Source organism: Protopterus annectens, chromosome 1.part1 (genome assembly GCF_019279795.1).
Source record: "Protopterus annectens isolate FY-2018-M chromosome 1.part1, PAN1.0, whole genome shotgun sequence".
NCBI lineage: Eukaryota > Metazoa > Chordata > Ceratodontiformes > Protopteridae > Protopterus > Protopterus annectens.
In genome coordinates, this window is record NC_056726.1 from 518687830 (window position 1) to 518709636 (window position 21807).

Here is a 21807-nt window from a genome sequence, read left to right on the forward strand (position 1 = left end):
AAAAACAATAAATCAACCAACAAATATAAAATGCAAAGAGGTAAGCAAGTAAAGAACAAAATAAGGTCTTGCAGTGGGGGAAAAAGAAAGTAAAGCTGATGGGAGATTTCAAACTTCTAGAAGAAGACTGGGATATTCTTCCATCCAAGTAAATAAGAAAAAGATAGGACAGTGTAAATGCTAGACCTATAGAAGCTCCCTCTGCTATTACGGAAAGGTACAGGAAAGGTTTTAAGTAAAAGGGATAATTCTCCCCATGTCAGATGGACATTTAGCCTATTGCTTGGACTCCGCCAATTAATTCTGTACTGGATGAGAACTGAATATGGTGCAGCCATCAAACAATCAGACACTGGGGGAGTTTTTCCTTGTTCCTTTCTGCATGCTGTGTTAAGTGCCTGAGGGAGAGGCATGCAGTGGGTGCAGTGTGGGTGTATCAACCACTTCCATAAATGAAGAAGCCCCTAAGACAGCCCCACACTTACATTATTAAGTATGGCATCTCTTGCTAGGTTCCTGGTCTCCACAGTAGGCTGATTACTAGGAGACATGACATGCAAAAACAAGCAACACCTCTTTACTTTTTTGCCTCCTTGACGTTCATCACTCAGGCTACCACCTAAACCTATGCTGGACTGGTTATAGTCAGGGCTCCATTTCCTCTATACCAGCTCTGTACAAAAGCCTTCATGTTTAGCAATGGAGAGAGGAGCTCTTCCTAACTCTGAACATGCCTCCGAGTGGTTCAGTGATGGACAGTGAAGAGCATGCAAGCAAACTACACTAAAAAAGGGGACTGTGGAAAGGCAATATACAACAGGAAACCCTTTAAGAGAAAAATGGCTGACTGGAGATAGGTAGATGGAACAAACATCCTGTTGGCTAACAGGGGCACAATCAGCTATGGGAAAGAGGTTGGAAAAAAAACAAAGCAGGGAGAAGGAACATATGAATGTGGTTTACCAGTGACGTTTGTTTTAATTTATTTTATGTTTGTTAATGTGTTTAGAACACTGATCCAAATTTTCAGGCTCAACCCAGAAATGACTGTAGTGGTACAAGAATATGATAAAGTAAGATAAAATACATTGCGGGTACAGCAAAGATCAGTATGTTTAGGTGCTGTACCATGTTTATAGTTGCATATATGAGGAACCCTGTATTTGAAACAAACCTTTTAATGGCCTCTGTAACTATGCAATTCATACGTCATACAAGAATTAATATTACAGCAGCATACTTCTAAATATGATAAACACATTATGTACTGTATGATAGGAGTGTGAGAAGAAGGCAAACAGTAATAAAAGTGAAGCATTGTGAGTAACAATGTAACACTTGCTATGGATAGGTAGATGGTGAGGAGGAAGAGGGGAAGATGAGGAGATTGCCACTCTTATCATATGGTGAATTGGGTTATGTTTCTGAGGAGAGCTGTTGTCTAGCAGTAAATGGAAATATGGTGATTATGCTATGTCACATTGGTGTAAGAATTTAGAAGTAGCTTATCTGACTAGAAATTGTTTAAGCTGTGTAAAGAAAACTACAAGAAGGATACAGATTATAGAGTTTTGAGGGTAGGGACTCCCAGGTAAGGGGGGGGGGGTATAAAGGCCACAGCAGAGAATCTGTGATCCATGCTATGAAGTTTGCTCCTTGGAATCAACAGAGGAGATAGAAAGGGATTGGAATCTTAGGTTATAAATGAGTGTTCTTTTGGTGACTGTGATAGCCAAGTATGGGAAAAAGCTGAGTTCAAGAGTGTGACATATAGGGGATAATATCAGAGCACATCTCTGCTTTAGTGCAATAATGTGCAGGGGGGGGGGCGGTCCTCTTTTGAGGGTTAGAGTTATGAATCTACAAATGTTATCTTTGGTGCTTTGAAGAGATGTTACTTTTTTCTTCTTTCATTAAGGTGTTGTCAATGACTAGAAATTTATATTCCTGTGGGCTAGTATAATGCTTCTGGCAATGGCCATTCTGCTTTCTATGGACAGAAAATGGAAGATTTTTAACAAAACAGTAGTTGGTTGATCTTTGATTTTGTTATATTGACAAGATACTGTCAGGTGAGTTTGGTCTAGCCAGACTCCTAGATATGTAAAGTAAGGGATGGTTTCAGTGGGTTCCTTGTTCAATAGAATGGCCCAGTTTTGTGGGCTGGCTATGAGCCTTTACCTTATTCAAAGAATAATATTTTTTGAGCATTTAAGATGAGCGTGTTATGGATGAGCCAATCAAAGACTTGGTAGAAGTTTTAAGGTGGATGAATGAGTCCTGTAGAGGGCCATGTCATTAGCATGCACTATGACTTTGAGTTGTGCGGAGTCTGCTAGGTGGTTATTAATAAACAAGGAAAATGGCAGCAGGGTTAAAGCTTTGCCCTGGGGAACACCTTTAGCTACGTGGAGGCAGGAGAGATGGTCTCTCTCTTGTTTGAATTATCAGCTGGTGAAAAAGTTGTTAAACCAGGCTACGATCTACTCAATCAAAGGCTTTGATGACATAAAGAAATACTGAACAAGTAAAGGGGCCTATCTCCATAATGTGAGGATGTTAGGGGCTATCATATTGTTTCATCCTGACCAAAACCCATATTGTTGGGGCAAAAGGATGCTGACTTTTATGAGATATTCTGGGGGTTGTAGAAAAAAATTATTATTTCAATTTTTTTTTACCAGGGAGGGAGGACTGGATTTTGATCTAAACTCTTCTGGGTTCTCTGGCTTGGGTAGTTTTAGAATGGGCTAGACTCCAGCTTGTTTCCATTGATGAGATATTGTGTTAACAGTGAAACATATGTTGTGTAGGTGATGGAAGGGAGGAAATTGTGTGTTATTTGAATAGTATGAAAAATCATGCTAAAACATCTGCTCCTCAGAAAGCTTACATAAAAGGGTTTATTAGCCCAGGCAAAATAAAGGATATTCTGTAACTTAAAGTAAGGCGAGATGGGTATATAGGATTATAACAGAAGAATAAGGCTACAAAGGTAGCTTGAAGGGTAAATCTACAGAAGTAACCTAGTGGTGAAAATAGATATAGGAAAAAAAGCATGTTTTAGGTACACGGGGAAAGAAGAAATGTTAAGACAGACCTGCTGATACTGGAAAAGAAAAAAACACGAGAAGAACAGGGAAAGGAAGTCATGTTCTTTGTTGTCATACACTATGTGATGTGTGAAAATAAAAGAAGCAGTAGATTGGTTTTAGAGAGAGTTGTAAAACTAACACTTGTGAGTTCTACTTCAGAAACAGAAAGTACAGTATATGTTCAGTGCATCTAGCAGGCAGGTATAACTCATTTCAGTATTCTTAAGCAGAATGTGCGCACAGATAAGTTAAGGCATGTCCACTGCAGAGAATGGACTTGGAAGGAGTAGTGGAAAAACCTCAGCTGCACAAATAAGACAGAGTTGAGTGACAACAGTCAAACTTCAACGCAAAGTTTAGGTTACTGTATACAGACAGCCCTTACTCAAAAGAGGAGAGATTATCCACAGGATGTTTTACCCTTTTCCCTTCCTGTCCTTCCATCTTTCACGTTTACCACTGAACCCTATACTGTTGGAAATGGATGCTCCTGCTGTTTCTGTTTTGAAAAAAATAGCTGCAAAGTTCACTTTCTGTGTACATTAGAGTGGAAAGTGAGGCTATCACAATATCTCTTGAATCAAGACACATTATACACAAGTTCAATACAGATGACTCTTCAAAAGCTGACTTTCCCTACAGGAACAGCACTTTTACAAAATTCCCCAAAGCACAGTTTTATACAGATGGCAGTACCAAACCCCCATTCCATCCAATCCCTCCTTCTTTAAGCAAACAACACTAAGACCTCCACAAATTAGAAAAGGGGAACATTTCATGCCAACAGTGACACCAAAGTTTGCAGGATATTCACACTTGTAGCATTTTACATTGGAAAATTTCCTAAAGACATCATTAGAGTAAGCTTGCCTGTCATATTGCATTTCTGTGGGCAGTCTGCAAAACGAATATAAAATACAAACAAAACCACCGCACAAAACTAATGCAACAAGCTGAAGTTGGTTGTATGGGCTAGATTACCTAGTATCAACTATTTGAACAGCCCTGAGGAGTCCAAGAAATTTAAACTAAGCACAAGGAATATGAATAGTGAAGCTTTGTCATCAGCCCCACCAACTGCACAGAGATGAACAACTGAAAAGGCGAGGAATTGTTGTTTAAATAGCTTTCAAGAATTAAAGGCACAGCACAAGTTTCAAGTTTTTGAAAACACTGACATTTTATGAGAGCAAAATAATTCCTGAGCAACTGACAGCTATAATTTTAACATACTTAACATTCACTAACAATGTTTTCTTTGCCTTCTTGGTTTATATATCGTTTGATAGTACTAAAATGATAGTTTACAGAAGTGCCAGAGTGCCCATGCAGAGCTTTCATGTGAGCCATAAGAGAACATGTATGACCGTTTGGTTGATTAAGACCTCTAGTCTCTAAATTGGAATTACAAACATGCATGTTTTTCTGTCTCATATTAGCAATCAAAATTCTAGTTCTACTTTCTTTCTTTTTGATGTGTTACTGCTGGTGTGAGGTGAACAATAATTACATCTGCATTATGTACCATCTTTGCAAGCACCACCCACATCTCTGAAGTGGTGCTCCAGGCTTGCAAAATCCAGACAGGTGACTGATGAGGCAACAAAAAGACCTATGAACAAACAAGGCATGGCAATAATTTTTTTAAAGCAAAAAACAATGATAAACAAAATGAACAGCATTTCAAGGGGATGAGGTACATGGAATAAAATGGTCAAATGGTCTTTATGAATGCAATAGCAAAGATATGGATGTCAACATTACATTCAACACTACATCCACAGAAATAATTCTATATGCATTCATAATAATGACATTGGAAGAAACTAAAATGTTGCACATTTTTGTTGCAAAAAATCAGATCATGACGTTGTGCTTATATTATTTACCAGAGTACCTTAAAATCATTAGTAAGTTATAAAATGATATTCATAGGGAGTAATTAGTAATGTACATTATTAGCAATGGCTGTCCTAGTAATTTCCACAAATGTCTCTCCCCTGAAGCCGCATGCGACATGCTGAATATGCTGCTAACCCATGTTTGAGACAACCAGCTGTATGACCCTAAACAGACCTGCCTGAGCTCAGGTGAAAACTCCATTAAGATGAATGGCAAGCTGAAAAAGACACATTTTATTGTAAATCTCTTACCTCAAGTATAAAACAAAGATTATGGAATGCAAACATTTTGCAGATGGATACATCCTGTCTCTTTTCCCACTTTTGCAGTCTACACACCTTAAAACATTTGACATCAGCATAAAATACATATTTCGTTTCATTACTAATACAGTTCTATTATTTTCACTGTAACTGAAATGGCAGCAATAAAAGTGTTGTTAAGTGTTTCAGGGAATGCTGCTTTATGGCTAATTGTTGCTCAAGGGCCAGACAAAAGGATAAACAGCAATGGTGGCTAAATATCCCCAAAAAACATAATCATTAGCACCAAAGTTAAAAAAAAACAGTTCCACTGCAAGCTCAAACTGTACAAATAAATATAATAAAATTATGGTTTTGGTATCTCAGGAATACATTTATCTTTCATTTTTTGTATCCCATCTCAGAACCTACAGAACTTTACCTAGGCAGTCAAAGCCTCTTAAATTCAGTTTCAGTTAATGGTAAGAACTTGTTTCTGTAGTAAGCAACATTAATCTTGCAAGATTATTATTTTGGCATTAAATGATTCTACATAAAATCTGAAGTCACATGGAAAGCTAAAAGGTGGGATTCAAGATCATACTCCTCATTCAGCAAGTACAATGCAAGTAAGATCCTTACATTCGCTTGCTCCCTGGCTAGCAACAGCAGTATCTCAGATTCTGATTCATTAAACCAGTTTGTCCTATGATGGAGCAAAAAAGCATTGAGGATTGATGCTTACTTTTATGCATGGTGAGCTGCATGGAATAGGAAAATGCTTGCATTTTTCTGTTTTATTCAGCCTAGCTCCTGACCCACACAACAAGGATATGAAGCAGTATAGGCCTGAAGCCAGGGGCCCATTTGCCTTTGAACCCTTTCCCTTACAAATGGCATAATGCTCTGATTCTTGTCTACTCCATACTACAGCACTGGTGGTGGTAGGGTGAAGTAAAATGCAAGCACTTCTGTTTGTGGCTGCCCCCCTCCCCAGTATATCTATATCTGATTGTCTGGTTCCATATGTTCTGTGAATGCATATGTAGCTCTTACGTCATGCATACAGTACCATGAGTCAGTAAGCAAACAGCATAAGCACCCTGTTGAAAAATCACACTTGAACACCACTTTCAGATGTTGCATAGAGGAATAAATTCAATGTAGAGATTTGGATGCTATGAAACTCACTAACAAGTTAGATGAGTGTTTGCTGGAGCAATGATCACAAACAAATAAACATGATAGTAACATACAGGACAGGAAATGGTAGTGCTAATGGACAATAAGCATGTTTTTTCATATTATAAGAGTTGTAAAGGGAACCCCCTACACAAGGACTTGTATGATGTAGATACTGTAAAGGACAAGGGATCCTAGACATGAGCACAACTGTGCATTAAATGGCAGGACATACTGTTTGCTGTAGACACCATGCAGTAATGCCCACGCAATGACCATGGACTGAGAGGACTGGTCAGAATATTGAATAGAGGATAATATTAATATATGCGTGACATGTCACCCTGAGGCACATTATATGGTCCACAGTGGAGCTTGATCTTTTAACTCAGGCTGTGCTGCGGCATAAACATAAACAGTCCCAGTCAATTACAATAATTTAGTACAAACCCCCCCCCCCCCCCCAAGTGGCTCATTTTCTGTATTGTTTTTGACAAATTATGAAATTCAGTTAGCAGAATCAGACTGAAAAACAATTCTCATGTAACAGTTTTATTTTCGGCTTTTATCTAAAACATCTAATAAGCAGGATTAGACACTTACAAACAATAGGTCTTATAAAACTTCTGAAATACTTAAATTTTACATGAAAATGGTTTAGCCTACCAAACAGATTTTGTGACAATCAGTAGGTAAAATACATGTATGTCTGGCCAATATAAATAGACAACTCAGGTATATATGCCAAGAATATATAATTATTTATTATATAACATTGCTGTTTCACAGCTATAAGATCAGTAAATACTTACTTTTTAATATCTTGTAGTAAATTTGGAGCCATCCAGTTTGGGATCCAGACAAGTAAGTTTTCGACATACAGATACAGGCAATACTCATTTTTCTTACTTACTGCAACCAAAACAAAAATATTCATCCACAGTTACCTGTGCTGCTTCTGCTCATGTTACTATGAAGTGTTCCTCCCCAGGACCATCGATTTTGTTTCTGTCTTGGCTTCTGGCCTTTCTCAGCTGTGCGACGTAAAACAGCTTCATGGCGCTCCTTAATAAAACAAACACAATGATTATGCTGTTTTTCTTCAATTCTGATCTACAGTTTCAGGTCCAATGGTATGGTACTGCTGTGGTATAGGAATTTCTACAAACTATCCAGGGTGAAGTCACTATCATTGTTTAAGACCACTAAACATCACAACATATCCTGTAGAAATGTATGGATTCAGTTGTCGACTCCGGTATTACTAGCTATGAAATAAGCTGTGGTGGTTCAGTGCCACAGATTCCTTCATGCATCAGTGCATTCTTAAGTACTCCTGCATAATGGAGCAAGCAAGCATATGAGGAGTTTAACTCACAGGATAAAATATTAAAATCCATCATCAATAAACTGCATTACCTGCAAAGAAGTATACAAGTTCAGGAATTCCTGTAAATTGCATGCAGTGTTACTACTGTATATTTAGAGAACTACTCACAATTTACAACTCTAAAAGCAAATGTTTCCTGTTTCAGCACTTCTAATATATACCAGCAGGTGAAATGTCACTGAACCAATCTAAAACTATTCTCTTTGAGTAGCAGCTTTGAGGTCATTGCAATGACCTCAGATTTAATGATCAATATGAACTTATCAGTGTCTAATTAGTTACATGGAGAAAACAAAGACGATACCTAAAGATATTACAGCTATAATCATTGACATGGACAGAATTTATCACATGGCTTACTTCTGACGAGCAATCTTGATTACAGTGATACATTTATTTATGTCAGAGTTGTTCCAGTTGAGTTTCATTTGTTTATGTGATACCATTATTTGTGTAGTGAACCTTGATTCAGGGACAGATTAAATTAAGCAGTTTTTCCATTATTAAAAAAGGCAGAGTCAGGATAAACTGACACAGATGAACAATTCAAATGAATTGTTTATTAACAGAGTGTTAGCGCTTTCACAAACTGACCGCTTCATCAGACAATTAATAAAAACAACATATCATGATATTTAAAACAGTAACAACATATCACAAACAAGCTAAGTTTTTATATGCACAGCCTAGTGTTTCAAGTCATGTGATTTCAATAAAGGCCTAATTGGAATTACTTCATTTAACTCTTTAACTGAAAACTTGACGTGACTTGAAACACTAGGCTGTGCATATAAAAACTCACTGTGGATGCAGTATTTTATGGATGTGAAGAAGTACCTGTGTGTACAAAAGTGCTTATCCTGTTTTTTTATTGTTTTATTGTTTTTATTTAGTGTGTAAAGTTTTATTAAAGTTCCTGTTTCTTCTACACTTCTGCCTGACCAGCTGTTTTTTCGATTTTATATTTTTAATTCTATGTATTTGTTTTGTATTATGCAGATATTTACAAAATATGTCACAGGTGATAGACATCTCCAACCGCTTTTGCTGCTCTCTCCTAGCCATCAGCTGTAAATTACACTACTGTACATGGACAAGGATGCCACTACCTTGATAAGTGTAATCTTACTTGAAATTTGTATTTTTTTGTTTTTTGTTTTTTTGGTGCTCAATTCATTTTTGTTTCTGTATATTTCCTTGATGTAATATTTCACTCTAATTTGTAATACTTAATTTATACACCCGTGGTGGTGGTGCTGCAGTAGCATTGTCGCCTCACAGTAAGATGCTGTCCAGTTCAATTCTCAGCTAGTGCGTCTTCTGCGTGGAGACATGTGTGAATGGGCATACCTTCGTTGAAGGTTGTGCGTCAGGCCTGGCAAGTCGGTACGTAAAAATCAACTGCCAATCATTAGCGGACCAGAGTTCCGCTGTGGCGACCCCTAACCGGGAAAAGCCGAAAGACACAAACTGTACTGCAAATTTATGTTAAATACACTGGAGCTTTTCTCCTTGGGTCTCCACTGAAAATGGGTTTCTGACCCAGTTGGACCAACCTAGTTAACAAATGTCAAACAAATAAATAAATTAGGAACAGCTGCATGCCTTGTTAAGATCGATGAACTTGTAATCCAAAAGGGCAGCACAAAGTGATACTGCTGTTCAGTAAAGTCCTTGATTTGGCAGTGTGCTGTTTCACAGCAAAATGGGAGACTGAATTTTGATAGGTTGCCATAATATGTTATGCTTCATGATAGGCATGATGTGTTTTGGTATTGTCTTTATTTTGAATTTTTGTGATAAAAACATTGACTGATTAAGCTGTTTTCCAATTATTATAGTGCTGTGTATGACACTTTTGTGTGTTATTCATGTCTAAAGCTTTAGATCGCTAATAGCTGTAGCCCATTATTAACTGAATATATCTGCAGTGATTTGGGGACATATTAAGTACAGAATATTGAGATATTACTGCCCCCAGAATGTTAGTGATAGCTTGTATGTTTTATATATATATATATATATATATATATATATACACACACATATATATATATATATATATATATATATATATGTATTCTGCATAGTTTATGTGGGTTACCTTCATTTGATCGAAATTTCATTTGACTGAAACCCATTTGATCGACAACTAGTACTTCAGTAGACTTTAAGGCAAATAATAGGGATTTGTCCCCTTCCCCAATATAGTGCAACCCTGGAGTTGGTATATATAGTTAGGGGGGTGTGGGGGACATGGGGGGGAAGCCCCCTACCTATTTTGGTTTAAATTCTGTACTTTTTGTGTTATTTTCTTCTTTTAAATGAGACTGGTTGGGGGGCTTCACCCCCACACCCCTCAATGTAGGGGGCTGCACCCCCCCAACAATATATACCAACTCCAGGGTTGCACTGTTTTGGGGAAGGTGATAAATTCTTATTTCCCTTAAAGTCTAGTGAAGTACTAGCTGTCAGTCAAATGAGCTGTCGATCAGATGGGTTTCAGTCAAATGAAATTTTGATCAAATGAAGGTAACCCAGTTTATGTATATGGTTTTATGATCCATTTTAACATTCAAGTGAGCTTTTTGACTGTGATCCCAGTAGTGAATGCCCAAATATAAGCTTTGTGTCTAGATCAGTTTTAATAATATGTATAGGGACGATATCTCATATCTGCCAATTAGCTATTTGATAGGGCTGTTGAATGTAACATTGCTATTGGAATACTTCTGACTGGACCATAAGATGCGTTATAGTGAGTAGGGAGTCAGCGTTTTGATAGGTTTTGACTTGTTCACTCCTCTTGAAAGGCTGTACAGATCCTCATCGCTTCCATTTTATTATACCCATTCCCATTTTAACAATAAATATTTCAGCTGCAAAATTCATATGCATTTGTATTTTAATTGTTAGAATATTGTAATTGAATATGTTTAAAGCCTTAGATCTACTGAAGAAAGTGTTCACTATTATGTGAAAATATTTCATAGTAGTTTGCAAATTGTTTGAGACATTATGCCTCTGTAACAACTTCAAAGTACATTGCCATTATTCTTTTAACATTTATTGTTTTTATTTGTGATTTTTACAGTTTTACATTTTTTCACACAAAGAATGCTTTATAAACATCACTGGATAGGCTGCATCAATGCTTAATGTGACATATAATTCAGATGATATTTGATTGGACGAATGCATCATATTCTGATGAATACTAATAACATCTTTAGATTGGTTCAAACAACATATTAAGGGAAGCTAATAAGACTGTGACACATTCTTTGGGGATTGGGTGAATGTTAAGCTTAATTCTCACTGTGATTGGTTGATTCTGATGCTTAGCTTGCTTGTGATAAGTTTTAAATATTGTGATATGTTGTTTTTATTAATGGTCTGATGAAGAGGTTAGTTTGATCACAAAAGCGCTAACCTTCTTTTAATAAATGATTGGTTTGGATTATTCAGCTGTGTGTCAGTTTATCCTGCCTCTGCCTTTTTTAGAGTTACTTTTTTGGAGGATTCACCTTTTATCCTTGGCACTGGTTTTGTTTTAAGTTTCTCCATTATAATATAACTCTATGAGGCGACATGAAAGAAAAACATGAAGAAGCACTTTGGTTGTGTATTTATGGTCACAATGTGGTAAAGTGGTTCAAAATTAACTTTACTGCAGTTATAACTTGCTGTATTTCCCATTTCACCATAGCATAACAAAGGAATGAAATGCTGAAAGGAGTCAAATAATGCAATTTTCATGACCATCATTATATACTGAAATACATGTCAAGATATTTCCCTTCAGATTATGTTCCACCCAAAATGAATATAGTGACCATTATGGTTTTGTGGTTCATAAAAATGTACTACACAATACCTGCCTGTAATTCAGCTAAAGTTTATCAATTTCTGAAGGATATTGTTAGAGCTATAAAGAAAGTTAGCTTACAGCAATTAAGCATGCATATATGTTGTAGATCATTTATCACGTGCGTAATGCAGGTATGTGTTTAAAATGGCACTTGTCACTTTTATAAGATACTGTTTTGAGCAAATCTTTTTCAACTTGCACATGCATATTGAATATTCATTTGAATTACAAGGGGATTTAAGCATGGCTGAATGCTAAGCAGCCACATGATGAGCCAGATGCATGCTAATTATGCATCATTTACTCACACCATGATATAGAACAGCATTAGTACACTGGATGTTGTTTTTACTGTGATATACTTACTACTGCTATACATTGTCATTATGGCTTCATCCTTAATACACTCTCCTTTAGTCTTGAGTACATCACAGTATACCCTGTACAATAACAACACATTAATCTAATAACACACCATCTGGAATGCATACACAGTATAATAATCAAAGGAGTTGAGGCTACAAATGCACTTAAATTGTACTATATCTAAATGAAGACTACAGACTACTAGTTATACCAAAGTGAAAGGGTTCATATTCCTTAGCTGTAACAACAGAACACTTTGCTACAGACAGACAGAAAGACTAAGCAAGGGATAACATGACACACCACTCCCATTATCATTACATCTTGTAAAGAAAAATACTAATTATAACTAATCACTTCATGTGACACACATGACTTCAAAAAGAATCAAACTGAAGTAGCAAGAGGCAACTATCCTGAAAAAAAGTAAAACTGCTCACATTCAGTTATTTTCTAAAGATGTAGCCTTAAATAGGCTGGTTGCAACTTTTAAATCTGCTGCTTCCAACATACTCTCTGTAATCTACCAAGCACTTTGTACGAGTAAGGGGCTACTAGTTTGCCACTACTGCCATGAATTTCAAGTCTGACTCACTGACTGAGTGTTATATTTGAGTCACCAATCAAATCTGCATAAAGAGAGGAGGGCAATCCAAAATTTAATTTACTCTTCTCTTACATTATTGTACAAAGGAAATATTAAATGTTCTCCTAAAAATATAAATGTTACACTACAGATTATTCATAGGTCAGAATTAAGCAAGGCATCATTGTACATGCTACCTATCTTCCAGAACCAATATATCTAAACTACAGCATAATAAAATAAATAGTCAAACAGTCATTGTGTTGGATCCCATGTACAAATACCCCTTGCTATAAGACACCAAGTACCCTAAATACTTATTCAAAAAGGGAACCACTCTATACTAATTCAAAAAAAATGCACCTTATTTTAAAAGCAGGAAGCCACAGTAAGAACTCAACATTCCAGTCATCAAAGCCCTCAGTTAATCAGGTATAATCTGTCACTGCATGACCAAATAATTACCAGTAGACAATAGGTTCATGGGTAAGTACATGACTAGCTGCCCTTGACGGCCAATTTAAGTCTAGCCAAATTTCCCTTCTGATGCTTGAATTAACGTATCTCATTTGTGAAAGACTGGCTTTACCCATCACATGGTTAATAACTATATATTACCCCCAGTGACAATAACTGGGCTCATGCCATAAATAATTTGAGGGGAGCCACACATGGGATAAAGCATTTAGGAACTGCCTCTGCCCATTAGTAGTAAGGGGGCAGTCCTGGGGTAAATTTTCTATTTCCCATCCAAATTGCTCTTGAATATGGACAGGGATGAGGTTGATCTTTTGCGAAAAGGGAGTCTGTCTGTTCCAGAGCAGCTGTAACCTCTGAGATATACCTGTCCCTCCAAACCATTCTGTTGACGTTGCAGAAGAGGTTTAGATCTCTATATGGAGTATTTCTGAAGCCATTTAACTTGCTGATGTGCAGCATGTGCAAATTGTTTTGTTTGATGGGTCCAAGAAAGATTCAGTGAAAAACAGAGAGAGATAAGAGAGAGTGGAGGAAAGTAAATAGGCAGCAAAGCACTCTATGTATTAAAGGTAGAGCATTGCTGCTGATGAGAATATTTCTGTAGAATCTTGTTAAGTATACTAGTGGGATGGAGGATACCAAGTAAGGAATATGTATTAGGATGGATAGTAACAGGAGTGCAGGAATAAAGGAGGGTGACAGGCAGTGGAAGTGAAAGAGGTAGCTGGATAAAGCTATAGCCTGGAGTCCTTTGTCATGACCATTAGCCAAAAGCAAATAATTTTACCAAAGCAGTGTGCATTTGTATACTTTGGTCATTTTTAAATACACGTTGCTTGTTGGTAAGTAAGTTATGCCCATATATGTTATTAGTAACCTTCAGACATGCTAGGTGTTCCAGTATCTTTGATAGAAAGCTTAGCATAGTTTATTTATTGATTTATTTATTTTATTTTATTTACAGCAGGTAAGTAGACTTGATCACAAAGAGACCGTATTCAGCCATAATGTGGAAACAACAGAAGTACTTGTTAAGCAAACAGTGATTCACTGTATAGAGAAAAAACAAGAAAAAAATAATAATGTGCCAGTAGTACACAAAGTGTACAATTGTGACAAATCAGACAATATACACAATAAAACAGCATATTTCTTTCTTTCTTTATTACAGTTTGATGGCTGGGATAGTCCACTGGGCCTGGAAGAGCCCGTTTTCAGTGGAGGCCCGGGGAGAAAAACTCCACAGAATATAAACAATTATACAAAAGTTATACAAAAGTAATAAAGTAGTAGAACAGTGGAAACATACAAAAGATAATATGCAGCTAAAGAAAAAGGCGACATTTCTAATTCTAGGTAATGATTTACAAAAAAATGAGATTCATACAGTCTAAACATTATTTACAAACTATAGGCACTTCAGATGAAACTAAAAACATTTTTTTATTTGGAAGTCAGAGTTAGAAAGATGAGGTAGTATAGGTAAATAAAATGCTACTGCAACCACAAAAAGAATGGCATTAAAAGATAATCCATATCCACTAAAGACATCTGCCTTTGAAGAGGGAATAAAAGAACTGTAGCAAAATCTATATTAATTGTATGAGAATGCTTTCAAAATTAAAATGAAAAGCAAGAAAAAGTTAGCTAAAAGGAAAAGAAAAAGCAGTACAGTGCATAGAGGTGAGACTAACGAAGGAGTTAGTTCAGGAGACTCCACTTTGATTCCCACCAGCTCATGAGTTCAGAATGATATTTCAGTAGTTTTCTGTTAAATGAGGCAAGGGTGAGTGCTACGAATGTGAGGCAGGATTCCAGGTGTTGCCATCAATGAAAAAGAAACCTTGACATTTTGAGGTAAGGGAAACATTAGTTATGTTGAGGATTCTGGAATTCTGACAACTCAGGCAGGAATGCCTTGTAAGGATATTTTTACACTGGGAAGGTCTCATAACTGGGCTGTTTTGGAAGATGAGAATCTTGCAAATATTGGTGGAAGGAATGAATGTGTTTCTTTCAGAAATAAGTGGAAAGCATGTTCTGTGACAAAGTAGTGATGTGCCATTTTGGGAGGATGTACCATAAATTTACATATTTTGTTTAAAGAAGTATAAAAAGTCTGTACATTAAATTCTGATTGCATCAGTAATGGAGAGACATACTGTAAACTGGGTAATACAGCACTTCTACCAAGTATTGAACAAGCTTCTTTGGCCATAAGAGAGGAAATCCTGCAGCAACCTTTAATAAGCCTGTTGTGTGTTTAATTTATGTAATTCCTCTTAGAAAGATTGGCAAGGAAGGGAGCCCGCAGGATTTTTTGCAGGGGGGTGCAAACCCAGAGCCCTGCTCACGGAGCCCCACCCCCTCCTCTCACAGAGCCCCACCCCCTCCACCCATGGAGTCCCACCCCCTCCGCCCACAGAGCCCCACTCCCACACAGCCATTACCGGGTCCCATTACTTGGCTATTTCTCTCCAGTTGCCATAAACACTGTTCAAAATTCTCAGTGTGCATACTGTCTTATGCTTTACTTCTACAATGATTACAGGTATCTAGATTTAATTAGGACTCCATGATAAGTTTTTTTACATACCCCATGTACAATGTAACTAACTCAAGGGAACTTTCAGCTGGCAGCCCTTTTGAATTCTGATCAAGAAGGCTTGGCTGTTCATGTCTCTATACTGGAATAATTTCTCATTCATTGCTAATAATCATTTTATTTACTTGGGTACTAACAGAGTTTTACTTTTTACCTACCATAAAGACAAGATATTTGTTTTACCTCAAAATACTTCCCCTTGTTTTATTTATTTATTTGTAAGTGACTTGGAAACAACTACTGGGGAATAGTGTTCATTACGCTCAGTATTTTTCATGTAGGACACTAAACTGAGTCTCATGAGCCTGTTCAGATTATACAGATTTAAACAAGATTAGTTTATAACACTAATGTTCTTTGGCTTCCAAGATTAGCTCTCAGTAACACAAGTTGCTGTTTAAATAAAAGCTGGCATTCTGTGCTCTGAATGCACAACACGTTATAGCTGTATTTAACTTAAACTGTGTGCATTTACTAAATTATGTACATCTTTTAATTAATGCTTAATCAAGCATTTCTTCATAATCCCAACATTGACAGTTGCAAATAATCACTTCATCTTTTTATAGATAATTCCAATAGCCCTAATATATGTACATTATTAATTATTTTTTCAAGATCAGTTTTACTGAGTGGGCAAGGGAAATTCTGGGTGTTTTCTGATTTTGTGTGGTTGACCCTTAGTTATATGAAACTGGGTCTGCATTATCACTGATGTGAACAACTTCATTATATGCTTAACTAAAAGCTTTAGACCATTTTTCTTGACACAGCCATTACAGTATCCTTTCTGTTACTGTGATAAGCAAGAGTAGCCATGCATAAGAAGTGTACATATTTATACATATGATTATGCACGATTATTATATACAGATTGTATTAATTATAATATAATATAATTTAATTATATCCCTTCTATAATACAGCACCACTTGTTAGACTGTTTTAAATTTATAGTTTTGAATGTTTTTCCAGCAAGCAATGAAACAAAACATGGGCCAATAATGACAAACTGCCCAATTCAAAACATTTCAACCATAAAAGGCCACTTAAACTTTTGTCATTACAATCCATCAATGTCAGTCAGTATGCATAATCTCTGCAGAAGTAAAAGTCATCTGAATAATTCCACATTATAGAGATCTGAAACTAATGAAGAGGTTGTTGCTAGAAAACAACTTTATACTTCAGCATTTCATCAACAAATTCAGTGTCTGCTGCCCTTGAAGAATACATGGCCTATGTTACATTAAAAAGGGTAAGCTGGTACATTTGCAATACAGAATGGGTGGTAAGCTGAAAAACAAGTTCATAGTTATTAGGCATCTCATCCAAAGGAGGACATAGCCAGAACTGCAGCACTCCACCCCCTTAAAATACAAATCTACATGCTGTGGGAGTAGAACCTATAGCTCTCTGCATCAAGATGCAAGTATGCTACCTGCTGTACTAACACTGCTTTAAAATTCTATACCACAATAATGATACAATTTGCTAAACAAAACAGTTGCACATTTTAGCAGACTTAGCATGAGCAGCAGTAAACTTCTCTTCCCTTGAAGCTCACAATTCCTTGAAAATACACTTGAAAATAAATTCCACCTGCTAACTCTAAATAGGGCATTTCACTTTCTCTCACACACGTCAACCTCTGCAAGAAATCTGGACAAAGCCCAACATAAATAGGGACAGATTATAAATATTGCTCTCATGAACTTAGAACATTGCTAGAATAACAGGATTTATGTTAGTATGCATTTTATATGATGGACAGAAGGAAGGTTGGTATTTTGTGTGTGCAAGAGACCAGATGGAAGGGGAGTAAGGCTAGGTGTATCAGAGGTGGGTTCAAATTGTTTTATCATGACGTGGATGGGAGGAGAAATGGCGTAGGAGTTATCCTGAAGGAACAGTATGCTAAGAGTGTTTTGGAGTTGAAAAGAGTGTCGGATAGAGTGATGTTTATGAAGCTGGAAATTGATGGTGTAATGATGAATGTTGTTAGTGCATATGCTCCACAAGTTGGGTGTGCGATGGATGAGAAAGAAAAATTTTGGAGTGAGTTGGATGAAGTGGTGATGACTGTACCCAAGGGTGAGAGAGAGTGGTGATTGGAGCAGATTTCAATGGGCATGTTGGTGAAGGGAACAGAGGAGCGGATGACGAAGTGATGGGTAGGTATGGTGTTAAACAAATTAATGCAGAAGGTCAGATGGTAGTAGATTTTGTGAAAAGGATGGACATAGCTGTGGTGAATACGTATTTTAACAAGAGGGAGGAGCGGTGAATACGTATTTTAACAAGAGGGAGGAGCATAGGGTGACATACAAGAGTGAAGGAAGATGCACACAGGTGGATTATCTCTTATGTAGGAGGGCCAGTTTGCAGGAGATTGGAGACTGTAAAGTGGTGACCGGGGAAAGTGTAGTTAGGCAGCATATGATGGTGGTTTGTAGGATGACGTTGGTGATCCAGAAGAGGAGGAGTGTGAGGGCAGCACCAAGGATCAAATGGTGGAAATTGAAAAAGGGTAATTGTGAGGTGGACTTCAGGAATGAGTTAAGACAGGCACTGGGTGGCAGTGAAGAGTTACCAAATAGCTGGGTAACTACAGCAGAGCTAGTAAGGGAGATGGCTAGAAAGGTGCTTGGTATGACATCTGGACAGAGGAAGGATGATAAAGAAGCATGGTGGTGGAATGAGGAAGTACAGAAGAGTATACAGAGAAAAAGGTTTGCAAAGAAGAAGTGGGATTGTCAGACAGATGAAGAAAGTAGACAGGAGTATAAGGAGATGAAGTGCATGGCAAAGAGAGAGGTGGTGAAGGCTAAGGATAAGGCGTATGAAGAGTAGTATGAAAGGTTGGACACTAAGGAGGGAGAAAAGGACCTTTACCAATTAGCTAGACAGAGGGACCGAGCTAGGAAAGATGTGCAGCAGGTAAAGGTGATAAAGGATAATGAGGGAAACATACTCACAAGTGAGGAGAGTGTGTTGAGGAGATGGAAAGAGTACTTTGAGGGGTTGATGAATGAAGAGAATGAGAGGGAGAGAAGGTTAGATGATGTGGGGATAGTGAATCATGAAGTACAATGGATTAGCAAGGAGGAAGTAAGGATAGCTATGTAGAGGATGAAGAATGGAAAGGCTGTTGGCCCAGATGACATACCTGTGGATGCATGGAGGTGTTTAGGTGAAATGGCAGTGGAGTTTTTAACTAGATTGTTTAATGAAATCTTGGAAAGTGAGAGGATGCCTGAGGAATGGAGAAAGTGTTTTGGTACCGATTTTTAAGAATAAGGGTGATCTGCAAATCTGTAGTAACTACAGAGGGATTAAATTGATCAGTCACAGCATGAAGTTATGGGAAAGAGTAGTGGAAGCTAGGTTAAGAAGGGACATGATGATTAGTGATCAGCAGTATGGTTTCATGCCGGGAAAAAACACTACAGATGCGATGTTTGCTCTGAGAGTATTGATGGAGAAGTACAGAGAATGTCAGAAGGAGTTGCATTGAGTTTTTGTAGACTTGGAGAAAGCATATGACAGGGTGCCTAGAGAAGAGTTGTGGTATTGTATGAGGAAGTCAGGAGTGTCAGAGAAGTATGCAAGAGTGGTACAGGATATGTACGAGGGTAGTGTGACAGCGGTGAGAGTGACAGATGCGTTTAAGGTGGAGGTGGGGTTACATCAAGGATCAGCTCTGAGCCCTTTCTTATTTGCAATGGTGATGGACAGGTTGACAGATGAGATCACACAGGAGTCCCCGTGGACTATGATGTTTGCAGATGACATTGTGATCTGTAGTGAGAGTAGGGAACAGGTGGAGGAGACTCTGGAGAGATGGAGATATGCTCTAGAGAGAAGAGGAATGAAGGTCAGCAGGACTAAGACGTGTGTGAATGAGAGGGAGGATAGAGGAATGGTGAGGATGCAAGGAGTAGAGGTGACGAAGGTGGATGAGTTTAAATACTTCAGATCAATACTTCAGAGTAACGGTGAGTGTGGAAGAGAGGTGAAGAAGAGAGTACAGGCAGGATAGAGTGGGTGGAGAAGAGTGTCAGGAGTGATTTGTGACAGACGAGTACCAATAAGAGAGAAAGGGAAGGTCTACAAGAGGGTAGTGAGACCAGCTATGTTATATGGGTTGGAGACAGTGGCACTGACAAAAAGGCAAGAGTTTGAGCTGGATGTAGCAGAGTTAAAGATGTTAAGATTTGCACTGGGTGAGACGAGGGTGGACAGGATTATGAATAAGTATATTAGATGGTCAGCCCAGGTTGGAAGGTTTGGAGACAAAGCCAGAGAGGCAAGATTACTTTGGTTTGGACATGTGCTGAGGAGGAATGCTGAGTATATTGGGAAAAAGATGCCAAGGATGAAGCTACCAGGTGACAGGAAAAGAGGAAGGCCTAAGATAAGGTTTATGGATGTGGTGAGAGAGGACATGCAGGTGGTCGGTGTGACAGAGCAAGATGCAGAGGACAGGAAGAAATGGAAACAGATGATCCGCTGTGGCGACCGAAAGAAGATGTTTATATGCATTTTTCTATAGGATATGACATCTAAAACTCAAATGTCTGTCATTATTTAGCAACTTCAATCCTTTTTAGGAAGAATATGGGACAAAAAATCTGGACATTCTGCAAAAACCTGGACAGCTGATGGGTATGCTACCTCCTTATACAGACAATATTTGTTTCTTATCCAAAAAAGACCTGCTGCCTGACACAACTATCTACTTGTTTCATGGGGAAGACATGATCAAAGTAAAAAATGAACAGCAAGCAAGAAACAAGCTCAAGATAAATTGCTTAAAGGATTCCTGCACAAGTTATGGACCACACATGATAGATTGGCATTCTGTTTAGTTCACGGGTAAGCCTGCAAAGATGACTGCAAGTCTCCAACAAATGTAATGAGCTTCTGAAAATATTGTAATCCTGTCCTTTTATTACAAATACTGAAATATGCATTTCAATACCCAAGGCTTATACATTATCTAGTTATGTAAATATTCTCGGCATGGCAACAACGAAAAGGCTTTCAATGCTGGTAATTCTTTAACAGTATGTTTATTAAAGCTTACTTGCATTTACAATCTCTGACAAGCTTACCTGATGGTCATTAAATCATTGCTACTTAAAACAGAGCAACAGGGCACTGTGACAGCATGCATTTCCTGAATAATAGGAAGCATAAATCAACAGTATAAAAATCTGACAGAAAACCAGAACATTCTGCAAAATCAAGGACAGATGAAAGGCCATGGTCGTACTTGTGGTCTACCTTGGATGGGGGAATACTCTGCACACTTACACTGCATAATTGCTCCTTGCCTTCCTTGGACACATCCAGAGCCACTACAATGGGGAGTGGGGTGCAACAAGTATGTCACAATTTGAAATGTCTCTGGCTGACGGTGATGGCTCTGACACTTATACCTTTCAACTTCAGAGCAACAAATCTGGACAAAGCCATACATAGAACTAGAAGTGGGACACATGCCCAAAAATAAGGACAATTTTAAAATATTGCTCTTAATAACTTAGATAATAGAACAGTAGTAGGTCTTGCATTAGTACGAATTTTCTGAAGGGTATGAAATCTGAAACTCAAATGTCTGTCATTATTTTCTAACTTCAATCTTTAATGACTTGCCACTAATTCGCCAGAAAACCACAATTTTATGAAAAACAGACAAAAAATGTGATGCAAAAATATAAAGTTGCCACACAATACAGCTGGAAACCTGTCAAAAAAGGGACACCTTTTTAATATTAACACTGTTAACTTGAGCAGCTAACAAAATAAGAGTATCTACATGCAATTCTGAAATAAAAGTAATAACTGATCATTACAGTTATATATAATTGTAAACCCTCCACGTTTTCTTCCAAAATTACCATTTTGAGGAGGGATTATTAGGGGAGAGCAACATTTTGAGCCAAAATTGGGGACAATGGAGAGGTTTGGATATTCTGAATTCTACGAAGCGATTTGCACATACCTCTCAACCTCTTAATGCAGAGAAATCTGGACAAGGCCAAATATATTTGGGGAACATACAAACACTACTGAAAATTGC

At 37.6% G+C, this 21807-nt stretch overlaps 1 protein-coding gene across 1 annotated transcript in view; it reads right to left on the bottom strand.

Moving 5' to 3' along the window:
- MAP7 (microtubule associated protein 7) overlaps window positions 1–21807 on the bottom strand; it is a 1390439-nt gene that overhangs the window by 572983 nt on the left and 795649 nt on the right. The window contains exons 8-9 of the mRNA XM_044076419.1: window positions 7369–7486; window positions 4621–4707 (exon numbers count right to left, since the gene is read on the bottom strand). Coding sequence (XP_043932354.1) covers window positions 4621–4707; window positions 7369–7486 — 205 coding nt within the window. The remainder of the gene's footprint in view (window positions 1–4620; window positions 4708–7368; window positions 7487–21807) is intronic.